Genomic DNA, 13,905 nt, shown 5'->3' with positions numbered 1-13,905 from the left:
TTATGTCATGAGGACTCTACCCTTATGAATGGGATTAATACCCTTTATAATAAACAGGCTTCAGAGAGCTGCCTTGTCTCTTCCACCCCTCTGCCATGTCAGGACACCTAGAAGACACCATCTGTGAGGAACAGCCTCTCAGCAGATACCAAATCTGCCGGCCCCGTGATAGTGTATACTTTCCAGCCTCCAGAACTGCGAGAAATCAATTTCTATTAATTACCTAATCTATGGTGTTTTGTGATGGCAGCCCGAATAGGCTAAGACAATGATATATTAGAATTATCTGAAAAAGATTTTAAAGCTGCTATGATAAAATTTCTCCAATGAGCATTTAATGAATATGAAGCAAATGAAAAAGACACCTTCAAAAAAAGTATAGGAAGTCTCAGGAGAAAAATAGAACATATAAACAAAAACCAAATGGAAATGTTAGAAGTGAAAAATACAATTAACAGGTTCAGCAAATGGACTCAACAACAGAATGGAGGGGACAGAGGAAAGAATCGGTAAACTGGAAGATAGAACAATGTAATTACCCAATCCAAATAACAGGGAGAAAAACAGACAAAAATAAATAAAAAGAATAGAGCTTCCAGAACCTATGGGACCATAACTAAAAATCTAACATTTGTGTCATCAGAATTTCAGGAGAAGAGAATGAGAGCAGAGCTGGAAAAGCAATTGAAGAAATGCTGTAAAATTTCCATATTTGGCAAAAGACAGAGTCCTCAGATTTAAGAAGCTGAGCAAACCCCAAGCAGGATAAACCCATGCTAAGAACTTCATGCCAACATAACATAATAATTGAAATTTGGAAAAGATAAAAAAAAAAGGAAAGTGACCAGCCTTACCTATGAAAGACAAGTTTTAAAATTTGTACATAAAAAGTTTACATATTGACATATGTAGAATGCTCTGTTTATCCAATTTACATATACGTATATGACATTCCAACAATGGTGGAATACACATTTTTCAAGAGTGCATGGAGGCAGGGCATGGTGGTTCTCGCCTGTAATCCCAGCACTTTGGGAGGCCGAGGCAGGCAGATCATTTGAGGTCAGGAGTTCAAGACCAGCCTGGCCAAAAAGGTGAAACCCCATGTCTACTAAAAATACAAAAATTAGCTCGTTGTGGTTGCACACGCCTGTAATTCCAGCTACTCAGGAGGCTGAGGTATGAGAATTGCTTGAACGGGGAGGCAGAGCTTGCAGTGAGCTGAGATTGTGCCACTGCATTCCAGCCTGGGTGACAAAGTGAAACTGTTTCAATCAGTTAATCAATCGTCCATGAAGGCTGGGTGTGGTGGCTCACACATGTAACCCCAACACTTTGGGAGGCCAAGGTGGGCAGATTGCTTGAGAACAGAAGCTCTTAACTAGAGAGACTGAGGTGGGAGGATCCCTTGAGCCCAGGAAGTTGAGGCTGCAATGAGCCATGAGCGTGCTGCTGCATTCTAGCCTAGGTGACAGAGCAAAACCCTATCTCAAAAAAAAAAAAAAAAAAAAGTCCATAGAATATTTACCAAAGTAGACCTTGTTCTGGGCCATAAAACAAGCCTTACAAACTTAAAAGAATTGAAATCATTCTGAGTATATTCTCTGACCACAGTGTAGAAATCAATAATGGAAAGATGATAGGAAAATCTCTAATAGTTGGAAACTGGACAACATACTTCTAAATATGAATCAAAGAGGAAATCTCAAGGGAAATGAATACAAATGAAAATGCAACGTAAAAAATTGTGGGACACAGCTAAAGCAGTGCTGAGAGGGAAATTTAGATTTATGCACTAAGTGCATAAATCAGAAAAGAGGAAAAGTCTCAAATCCATAATCTAAGCTATTAGAGAACCTAGAAAAAGAAAAGCAAACTAAATCCAAAGCAAGCAGAAAAAAGGAAATGGTGAAGATAAAAGCAGAAATCAATGAAATTGAAAACAGAAAAACAGTAGAGAAAATCAATGAAACAAAAAGCTTGTCCTTTAATAGGGTCAAAAAAAAAGGACAAACTTATCATAAGACTGAAAAAGAAAAAAGACATAAATTACCAACATCAGGAATGAAAAAATGAATATCACGGCAGACCCTGCAGATATCAAAAGGATAATAAAGGAACACTGAACAGCTCTAAGACACATACATTTGATAACTTGGATGAAATGGATCAGTTTCTCAAAAAACAAATTGCCACAATCCACCCAGTATGAAATAGATAATTTGAATAGCTCTATAACTGTTAAGGAAATTTGGCCAGGTGCGGTGGCTCACGCCTGTAATCCCAGCACTTTGGGAGGCTGAGGTGGATCACGAGGTCAGGAGTTCAAGACCAGCCTTACCAACATGCTGAAACCCTGTCTCTACTAAAAACAAAAAAATTAGCTGGGCGTGGTGGCGTGCACCTGTAATCCCAGCTACTCAGGAGGCTGAGGCAGGAGAATTGCCTGAACCCTAGAGGCAGAGGTTGCAGTGAGCAGAGATGGAGCCACTGCACTCCAGCCTGGGTGACAGAGGGAGACCTTGTCTCAAAAAAAAAAAAAAAAAAGAAATTTAATTTATAATTTAAAAGGCCCCCCCCCAAAAAAAAATCTGTAGGCCCAGATGGTTTTGCTGGAGAATTCTCTCTGCAATTTAAAGAAGAATTAGCATACTTTAATGCAATCTTTTCCAGCAAATAGAAGGGGAAGGAGCAATTCCTGGTTCATTTTATAAAGCTAGTTTTATCCTTACACCCAACTAGGCAGCAAATACAGTATAAAAAATAAAAACTGCAGATCAAAATTCCCCCGAATATAGATGTGAGCATTCTTAAGAAAATATTAGCAAACAATTCAGCAGCATATAAAAAAAATTAAACACCAAGTGGTTTTTTTGTTTTTTTTTTTTGAGATGGAATTTCACTCTGTTTCCCAGGCTAGACTGCAGTGGTGTGATCTCAGCTCACTGAAACCTCTGCCTCCCAGGTTCAAGCGATTCTCCCACCTCAGCCTTCCAAGTAGCTTGGATTACAGGTGCCTGCCACCATGCCTGGCTAATTTTTGTGTTTTTAGTAAAGACAGGGTTTCACCATGTTGGCCAGGCTGGTCTTGGAACTCCTGACCTCAAGTGATCCGCCCGCCTTGGCCTTCCAAAGTGCTGGGATTACCAGTATGAGCCACCACGCCTGGCCACAAAGTGGCATTTATTCCAAAGATGCAAAGCTGTTCAGTATTTGAAGATCAATCATTGTAATACCATATACCAAATAAACAGATTAATGGGAGGGAAGTGGGTTTTACTGTAAAAGGGCAACATAGGGATCCTAGTGGTGATAGAAATATTCTGCATCTTAACTCTTATCAATGTCAGCATTCTTGTTGTGATATTGTATACAGTTTTGCAAGATGTTACCATTGTAGGGAAACTGGGCAAAGGGTGTTGGAATGTTTGTATTTATTATTTCTTACAACTCTTTGTAAATCTACAGTCATCTCAAAACAAAAAGTTAATTTAACAATTAAGGAAAAAACCCAAAGCCAAACCTGTAAAATGCGTGGTCCTTGTATTCCAGATATGTTAAAGGAAAGTCAATCTCAGAATTCCTATTAGATATGATTTTGATGTAGCTATTTAAAACGTAGTCTATTTATGGTGATTTGTATCATTTAGGCAAAGCCATTATCTAGCATTTCTTAGGAAAAATTAGGCTTATTTTAGGAACTGAGGTATTTGTATTTAATGTTTGATGAGAACTTATCTTAGTTCACTCATGTGATCTAAACTGCCTTGCAATCTTTTTGTTTTTTGAGACGGAGTTTCGCTCTTGTTGCCCAGGCTGGAGTGCAATGGCGCGATCTCGGCTCACCACAACCTCCACGTCCTGGGTTCAAGCGATTTTCCTGACAGCCTCCTGAGTAGCTGGGATTACAGGCATGGGTCACCACACTCAGCTAATTTTGTATTTTTAGTGGGGAAGGGTTTTCTCCATGTTGGTCGGGCTGGTCTCGAACTCCCAACCTCAGGTGATCCACCTGCCTCGGCCTCCCAAAGTGCTGGGATTACAGGCGTGAGCCACTGTGCCTGGCCCTGCCTTGCAATCTTAAGAAGAGAAGTAATAAAGTAATTGTTGAGTGACATAATTCGTTAAGCACCCAGTGGGAGAAGGTAGCTATATTAAAAATACAAAAGATTAAACAATGAATGTACACTTAATCATAGAATTGATGAGGTCTTTGGAAGCACTTTTACCTAACAGTGTTCTCTTTGCTATGATATTTAGTTTGTATTTCTTTGGAAGCATTCTTTCTTTACTGCTAGTAGCTTCATAGTAAAACTTTACACTGGGTAACTCACTTTGATAACCAAGAAGCGACTTCTGGCTGGGTGTGGTGACTCATGCCTGTAATCTTAGCACTTTGGGAAGCCAAGGAGGGAGGATCACTTGAGATCAGGAGTTCGATACCAGCCTGGCAACATGGCGAAACCTTGACTCTACAGAAAATTAGCTGAGTGTGGTGGTGGGCACCTGTAATCCCAGCTACTTGGTAGGCTGAGGTGGGAGAGGACCTCCTGAGCCCAGAGGTGGAGGCTGCAATGAGCCGAGATTGCACCACAGCACTCCAGCCTGGGCAGAGACAGTGAGACCCTGTATCCAAAAAAAAGAAAGAAAAAGGAAAAGAAGTGATTTCTAAATTTTCTTGCTTGCACCATTAAGCTGATATTTAGTGGTGGTAAAGTATTGATTTGAATTTGAAAAATATTAAGGAAAAGTGTTTGACTTGTACAATGTATATTAAACACTTCTGTGTCATTTTACGTTTTACAACAGTTTTATTCCTTCTATGTGTACATACAGGTTTATCTATTTAGACCTGCCTCTCTACAAAATAGATTTGAGGCAGCTGACATTAAGAGTACAAACTAGGAAACAATGTTTAGGTATAAAAAGATAAAATACGGCCAGGCCTGATGGCTCACGCCTGTAATCCCAGCACTTTGGGAGGCTGAGGTGGATGGATTGCTTGAGTCCAGGAGTTCGAGAGTAGTCCAGGCAACATGGTGAAACCCTATGTCTACAAAAATTATTAGCCCAGCATGGTGGTGTGTGCCTGTAGTCCCAGCTATTTGGCAGGGGGTGGGGAGGGGGTTCTGAGGTGGGAGGAAATCACTTGAATCCAGGAGGTTGAGGCTCCAGTGAGCCATGATTGTGCTATTGCGCTCCAGCCTGGGCGATAGAGCAAGTGGAGCAAGACCGTGTCTCAAAAAACAAACAAACAAAAAAACAAAACATAAATTAAGAGACATGTGACATAAGTAGGGGGTCTGCAAGAGCGTGTGTGCTTATATGTTTGTGCCAGTCCTGTGGCTGGTTGCCCTCAGATTTATTCCTTACCCTTTCTCTGTTCTGTTTTATTTCTCAAGGAAGAGTGAGCAATTCCAGTAGGTGGCATTTTCCAAGTTCCCAAATCAGCTGGCTTCTGCCTGGGTTCAGCCAGTGGGAGGTATGGGAGGAATTTGGAAAGTGGGAGGAAGGGAAGGTATTTTTTTCCCTTCCCTCTCTGCTTCAGGTGGGGTCTCTAGCGGCACCTATGATTGTTTTGTAGTGTTACCTTCTGCCAGACAGCCTGCCTTGGTTCTGTTTTTCCACGAGGTGACCTTGGACTTGGCCTCTGGTAAATCACTGCGTTTTCCCTCTGTTCCATAGTTAAAGGGATGATAGTGGCTTCCTGCTGTGCCTTATAATCACTGATTATGTTTAGCATAGTTAGAATCTTTTTATACCCATTATCTTTAGCATACTTAATAGCATCATATACCCTTCTTTTGATTTTTGTGTGCTATGAAATAATCAGGCTAGGTCTATGTTTTTATGTGATTTTTTTTCGCTTCTTAAACTGTTTGATCTTCTCCCAGAATAAGGAAGTTAAAGTAGAAACAGAGCAACCTTAAAGTGGTTTATTTTCTAAATTGGATCCTTCATTTCTGTCTCAGTGATGATGCCACCTACCAAACATGTGAATTAGACCTTCAGCAAATGTTCATTTCAAACATTTGTCGAGTGTCTACTGTGTGATGAAGCACCAAGCTGGGTGAGCTGAGAGTAAAAGGATAGATAGGATAGGATCTCTATTTCCAAGTTGCTTTTAGGGGTTCAAGGTCTAAGATAGGGAGGGGTTCTTACTGCTAGCACCTTCAGTGACAGAGCTTTATGGGGGAAAGTGTTATGGATGCACATATAATATTAATACAAGCATAGAATTCCCTTAAAGATGTCGTCTCATGACATGTAAACATAAAATTGTATTGTGAATATAGAGAAAGGAAGATGTTTGGTGTATTTGAAAGAACTTCAAGAAATAAGAGTTTTGTTCTGATATTCAACGAAGTGATTTTATATCATGGAGGAAGGTAGATCTAATCTCTTAGTCTCTTTTTTTGTAATATTAAACAGTTGATTTTTAAAAGCTCTATATTTAATAATAATTTAGAACATTGTAAAGTTATCATATAGTTGTTTCTCATTTATCCTAACTTTTTCTTTAATTGCCAATTTCTAACCCTGACTGAAATAAGTGATTAGACTGCACCTTTATAATTCTCACACCTCAGTTTAATGTCAAACCTCCTAGGCTTTTAGCTTCATTTTGTTAATGTGTTAAGACTGTCCCCTGCCCATTTTAGGTTGCTACTTCTTTTAATATTATAAAGGAGGTGATTGCAATGGAAAAGGAGATCCAGTATTTATGATTTAGTCTTACTGCTGAAGGGTTTTAAAAAATATGATTATCTCCTGTTTACCAAATACTGTTGCAACTCTTGATTGAAAGGTATTAATAAATAACTGTCCCCTCTCCCAATGTTTTATTTTGAAAATTTTCAACTCTACAGAAAAAATTTAAAAATTGTGTGGTAAACGTCGTATATCTTTCATCTAAACTCACAATTGGCTAACATTTTTTTTATGTCTGCTTTTTCTTTTTTTTGAGATGGAGTCTCGCCCTGTCGCCCAGGCTGGAATGCAGTGGCACGATCTCAGCTCACTGCAACCTCCACCTCCCAGGTTCAAGCAGTTCTTCTGCTTCAGCCTCCCGAGTAGCTGGGACTACAGAAATGTGCCACCACGCCTGGGCTAATTTTTTTGTATTTTTAGTAGAGACAGGGTTTCACCATGTTGGCCATGGTGGCCAGGCTGGTCTCAAATGCCTGACCTCAAGTGATCCACCCCACCTCGGCCGCCCAAAGTGCTGGGATTACAGGCATGAGCCACTGCGCCCAGTCCTCTTTATATATGCAAATATCTATGTTTATTTCTTTTTGGTACGATCTGAAAGAAGTATATGTCATGATATTTCATTCCTGGGTACTTCTTGCTGAAAGATTTTGGTAAATGTTTTTCTTGTATATTCCCTTTAAACTAGAATGTTGAGGTGTTCATGATGAATGATGCCAGAGATGCACTGCTTGGAAAATCTCATTTTACCATAAGACTTGCTCCAAATAGTTTCCCCCTCACTTTATATTACATTTCTATTTTTTTGATAAGTATTTTTTGATCACCCTCTATCACAACCACTACGGTAGTACTACTCCTTTCTGATACCTTTTATTCCCACTTCTAAACAATTGTAAAGTATCGATAATAACATTTGCCATTAAAATAAGTTTTTTTTTTTTGAGACAGAGTCTCGCCCTGTCGCCCAGGCTGGAGTGCAGTGGCGTGATCTCGGCTCACTGCAAGCTCCGCTTCCTGGGTTCATGCCATTCTCCTGCCTCAGCCTCCCAAGTAGCTGGGACTGCAGGTGCCCACCACCACACCTGGCTAATTTTTTGCATTTTTAGTAGAGACAGAGTTTCACCATGTTAGCCAGGATGGTCTCGATCTCCTGACCTCACGATCCGCCTGCCTCAGCCTCCCAAAGTGCTGGGATTACAGCATTAAAATAATTTTTAAGGCTGGCTGCGGTGGCTCACGCCTGTAATCCCAGCACTCTGGGAGGCCGAGGTGGGCAGATCACCTGAAGTCAGGAGTTCGAGACCAGAGACCAGCCTGGTCAACATGGTGAAACCCCGTCTCTACTAAAAATACAAAAATTAGCTGGGTGTGGTGGCGCACTGCACGCCTGTAATCCCAGCTACTCGGGAGGCTGAGGCAGGAGAATCGCTTGAACCTGGGAGGTGGAGGTTGCAGTGATCCGAAATTGCTCCAGTGCACTCCAGCCTGGGTGATAGGGTGAGACTCTGTCTCAAAAAAATAAAATAAAATAAAATTTGGGGGCCAGGCACAGTGGCTCACATCCCAGCACTTTGGGAGGCCAAGGTGGGCGGATCACCTGAGGTCGGGAGTTCAAGACCAACCTGACCAACATGGAGAAAGCCCACGTCTACTGAAAATACAAAATTAGCCAGGCATGGTGGCGCATGCCTGTAATCCCAGCTACTCGGGAGGCTGAGGCGGGAGAATCACTTGTACCTGGGAGGTGGAGGTTGCAATGAGCCGCGATCGCACCATTTGCAATCCAGCCTGGGCAACAAGAGTGAAACTCTGTCTCAAAAAAAAAATTTTTTTTTAAATTTGCAGTTCATCAGTATTCATTATATTCACAGTGTTGTGCAGCCATCACTAGTGTATCTTTCCAAAACTTGTACCACTCCAAACAAGAAATCTATAAAATTTGAGCAGTAAATCTTTATTCCTTCCTTCCCCCGATCCTTGATAATCTGTAGTCTACTTTCTGTCTGTATAGATATGCCTATTCTACGTATTCTATATAAGTGGAATTGTACAATATTTTATTTGATTGATGTCTGGCTTATTTCACTTAGCATAAAGTTTTCAAGGTTCATCTGTGTTGTAGCATGTATCAGAATGTCATTCCTTTTTCTGGCTGAATAATATTCCATTGTATTTACATATATACCACATTTTGTTTATCTGTTGATGGACACTTGAGTTGTTTCTATCTTTTGACTGTTGTGAATAAACCTGAAATGAACATTGGTATAAGTATCCCTCTGAGCTCTGAATCCTTTTTTTTTTTTTTTGGTATATATACCTAGGAGTGGAATTCCTGGGTCATATGGCAATTTTATGTTTAAGTTTTTGAGGAGCTGACAAACTCTTTTCCACAGCAGCTGCACCATTTTATATTCCTGCCACTAATGTATGAGGGTTTCAGTTTCTCTGCATCCTTGCCAACACTTATTTTCCATGTCTTTGATGATAGCTGTCCTAGTAAGTATGAAAGGGTATCTCATTGAGTTTTGGTTTGTATTTCCGTAGTGGCCAGTGATATTGAACATCTTTTCATGTACTTACTGGCCATTTGCATATCTTCTTTAGAGAGTATCTATTCAAGTCCTTTGCCCATTTTAAAAATTGATTTATCTTTTTATTCATGAATTGTAAGAGATCTTTTTATATTCTGGATAGTAGATCTTTATCACACATATGGTTTGCAAATGTTTTCTCCCATTCTATAGGTTCTTTTCATTTTCTTGATTAATGTCCTTTTATGCACAAAAGTTTTAAATGTCGATGAAGTCCAGTTTATCTATTTTCTCTTTTGTTGCTTGTGCTTTTCTGACAGAACCATCAGCGCATTTATCAGTTGCTAGATAATTTATCTCCTGGTGATCCCGGATTAGGGCTTGGGCTAATTTTTTGATCCAGGATCAACAAAAATAACAGTATTCGTTGTCACTAACTGAGTACCTAATATATGCTAGATGATTCTGGGAAACCTGAGAAAGAGAATTCTAAGGCAGAAGAAAAGCCTCATAATTTTATTCTTGTCAAGTAAAGTTTACTAAAACTCCATAATATTACAAAGAGGTTAGAAGATATAGTCTTTCCCACCATTTTTCTGTAGGAAATTTAAGTCAGAACTACTGCTAGTGTCCTACTGCACTGAACAGGTCACTGGCATTTGCGCTGGACCCTAGGCTCCCCCACAACTCTGCCCCTGTGGAGGTTCTCGATTTCTGTATTTCATGGACTCTCTTACTTAGCTAGCTTTTTAGTTTACCGGCTTAGTCTGTGTTTTTTTTGTTTTTCTGTTTTTTTGTTTTTTTTGAGACGGAGTCTCGCTCTGTCGCCCAGGCTGGAGTGCAGTGGCGCGATCTCCACTCACTGCAAGCTCTGCCTCCCGGGTTCAAGGGATTCTCCTGCCTCAGCCTCCCAAGTAGCTGGGACCACAGGCGCATGCCACCACGCCCAGCTAATTTTTTATGTTTTTAGTAGAGACAGGGTTTCACCGTGTTAGCCAGGATGGTCTCAATCTCCTGACCTTGTGATCCGCCCGCCTCGGCCTCCCAAAATGCTGGGATTACAGGTCTGTGGTAGTTTTTACAAAATGCTTAAGAAACTCAAGGTAAATGAGTTACTCACAGCGGGACTAACATTTTGAACCAGACTTTAAAATCCATTATATTGCACTAGAAAAGTGAGTTTCCCCCACATTTACAACTCTGAAATTCCTTTTGGAAACTTTGTAAAGGATGCTGTTGATTTAAAAATTAGAGCCAGGAGCAGTGGCTCACACCTGTAATCCTAGCACTTTGGGAGGCCGAGCAATGCGGATCACCTGAGGTCAGGAGTTCAAGAGCAGCCCGGCCAACATGGTAAAATCCTGTCTCCACTAAAAATACAAAAATTAGCTGGGCGTGGTGGTGGGCGCCTGTAATCCCAGCTACTCAGGAGGCTGAGGCAGGAGAATCGCTGGAACCCAGCCGAGATCATGCCACTGCACTCCAGCCTGGGTGACAGAGGGAAACTCCATCTCGAAAAAAAAAAAAAAAAAAAAAATTAGGCTTTTCCTATTTGTAGTATGAGTGCATTCTCTCTAGTACATTTTCCCTCAGATGACCCAGTAGTTGTTCACCTTTTTCCTTCAAACTGTAAAAACACAAAAGAGCTCTATTAATGTTTATTTTATTCTGATTTATTCCCCTAGCGGATCTGAAAAGAACAATTGCTGTCCTTCTGGATGACATTTTGCAACGATTGGTGAAGCTGGAGAACAAAGTTGACTATATTGTTGTGAATGGCTCAGCAACCAACACCACCAATGGTACTAGTGGGAATTTGGTGCCAGTAACCACAAATAAAAGAACGAATGTCTCAGGCAGTATCAGATAGCAGTTGAAAATCACCTTGTGCCGCTCCATCCACTGTGGATTATATCCTATGGCAGAAAAGCTTTATAATCGCTGGCTTAGGACAGAGCAATACTTTACAATAAAAGCTCTACACATTTTCAAGGAGTATGCTGGATTCATGGAACTCTAATTCTGTACATAAAAATTTTAAAGTTATTTGTTTGCTTTCAGGCAAGTCTGTTCAATGCTGTACTATGTCCTTAACGGGAATTCAGTAATTTGGTTGATGTGGTAAGCAGGTAGGTGAGTTTTGTATAAATCTTTTGTGTTTGAGATCAAGCTGAAATGAAAACACTGAGAAACATGGATTCATTTCTATAACATATTTATTTAAGTATATAACATGTTTTTTGGACAAGTGAAGAATGTTTAATCATTCTGTCATTTGTTCTCAATAGATGTAACTGTTAGACTAAGGCTATTTGAAAAAATGTGCTTATTTCTAGTACTATATTTTGTTATTCCAATTATGAGCAGAGAAAGGAAATATAATGTTGAAAATAATGTTTTGAAATCATGACCCAAAGAATGTATTGATTTGCACTATCCTTCAGAATAACTGAAGGTTAATTATTGTATATTTTTAAAAATTACACTTATAAGAGTATAATCTTGAAATGGGTAGCAGCCACTGTCCATTACCTATCGTAAACATTGGGGCAATTTAATAACAGCATTAAAATAGTTGTAAACTAATCTCATACTTAAATTTTTCTCATATTCTGAAGAATAAAAGATATTTTTATGATGAGAGTAATAATAACTAAACTATTCATGATTTTTCACATACATGAATGTTCATTTAAAAGTTTAACCCTTTGAGTGTCTTTGCTATCAGGAAAGTACATTATTTCCATATTTGGGTTAATTTTGCTTTTATTATATTGGTCCAAGAGGAAGGGACTTGGGAGACTGGAACTCTTGACTTAACCAGATGTATATAGTAAAGGTACTTTTGTGCTGCATTAAATTGCTTGGAAAATGTTAACATTATATTATATAAGAGTATCCTTTATGAAATTTTGAATTTGTATAACAGATACATTAGATACTCATTTTATATAATGGCCACTTAAAATAATTAAGAACATTTAAAATATAAACTATGAAGATTGACTATCTTTTCAGGAAAAAGGCTGTATATAGCACAGGGAACCCTAGTCTTGGGTAATTCTAGTATAAAACAAATTATACTTTTATTTAAATTTCCCTTGTAGCAAATCTAATTGCCACATGGTGCCCTATATTTCATAGTATTTATTCTCTATGATAACTGCTTAAGTGCAGCTAGCTTCTAGATTTAGACTATATAGAAGTTTAGATATTGTATTGTTCATCATTACAATATGCTACCACATGTAGTAGCAATAATTATAATATTTTATTAAAATAAATATGTGAAATATTGTTTCATGAAAGACAGATTTCCAAATCTCTGTTCTCTTCTCTGTACTCTCTACCTTTATGTGAAGAAATTAATTATATACCATTGCCAGGTAGAAGTTCGGAATAATTGTTTAGTCTCTTCTATTAGATGTGGACATTTTTGTTTTTGTTTTTTTTTCAGGGATGAAATAAAATATATTATTTCTACCTACAAAGTATTACAGGCTTTTTTCTTTAATGTTGGTTGGGCATTTAATAAATGATAAATGGTTAAAAGGAATCTTAATAAAATTTTGGTTTTGTTTCAATTCCAGATAACTTTTTCAAAAGAGAAAAATTGAAGGTTACCCAATAGTGCCTCTCATTTGATACCTAGGGTAGGAGAGTCTGAGTGCAGAGATAGATTGGAGAACTAAGGCTTGACTTGTTAAAAATCAACAGTAAACTGATAATCTGAAATGGGTAGCAGCCACATTTAAAAATCAACAGTAGACTGTTGATTTTTAAGAAGTCAAGTCTTAGTATTTATATCTTCAGTTAATCTTAATTTGGACATTAGCATGGAGGGCATCACTAAAGGTACTAAAAACTTGCACACTTGTATCAGGGTGTCTTTGGGTTTACTTTAAGCAAATATATGAATTAAAAAGTAATTTAAACATTATTTCAGGTAGTTAATGAAAACTTAGGTCTCAGTTTTCAAGAAACACGATTTTGACTCTGGAGTTACATAGACTGTAGAGACTCAAGTCTGCTTTTTAATGACCATATTACTTTTTTTGAATTTATAGAAATTTGTCTCATCTCATTTAGTTATGCCTTGGAAACCTAAAGTGTTAGCAACTTACATAGGAACCACACTCACAGTTTTGGTTTAAATGTAAACAATGTTCTGTTTTTTTTTGTTTTTTTTTTTATTATACTTTAGGTTTTAGGGTACATGTGCACAATGTGCAGGTTTGTTACATATGTATCCATGTGCCATGTTGTTTTGCTGCACCCATTAACTCATCATTTAGCATTAGGTATATCTCCTAATGCTGTCCCTCCCCACTCCCCCCACCCCACAACAGTCCCCGGAGTGTGATGTTCCCCTTCCTGTGTCCATGTGTTCTCATTGTTCAATTCCCACCTATGAGTGAGAACATGCTGTGTTTGGTTTTTTGTCCTTGCGATAGTTTACTGAGAATGATGTTTTCCAGTTTCATCCATGTCCCTACAAAGGACATGAACTCATCATTTTTTATGGCTGCATAGTATTCCATGGTGTATATGTGCCACATTTTCTTAATCCAGTCTATCGTTGTTGGACATTTGGGTTGGTTCCAACTCTTTGCTATTGTGAATAGTGCCGCAATAAACATATGTGTGCATGTGTCTT

General features: G+C 38.8%; 1 protein-coding gene across 5 annotated transcripts in view; it reads left to right on the top strand.

Annotated features, from left to right (window-relative positions):
- CCDC126 (coiled-coil domain containing 126) overlaps window positions 1–12,739 on the top strand; it is a 49,735-nt gene extending 36,996 nt beyond the window's left edge. For all 5 annotated transcript variants that reach the window (XM_055272446.2, XM_063636326.1, XM_055272441.2 and 2 more), the window contains one exon: window positions 10,934–12,739. In XM_055272446.2, the coding sequence (XP_055128421.1) occupies window positions 10,934–11,118 (185 nt within the window). In that variant the 3' untranslated portion in view covers window positions 11,119–12,739. The remainder of the gene's footprint in view (window positions 1–10,933) is intronic.
- The last annotated feature ends 1,166 nt before the right edge of the window (window positions 12,740–13,905 follow it).

This window comes from Symphalangus syndactylus, chromosome 3, assembly GCF_028878055.3.
Source record: "Symphalangus syndactylus isolate Jambi chromosome 3, NHGRI_mSymSyn1-v2.1_pri, whole genome shotgun sequence".
Lineage (NCBI taxonomy): Eukaryota > Metazoa > Chordata > Mammalia > Primates > Hylobatidae > Symphalangus > Symphalangus syndactylus.
The sequence above is the reverse complement of the archived record's forward strand: the minus strand, read 5'-3'. Positions and strand labels throughout refer to the sequence as shown.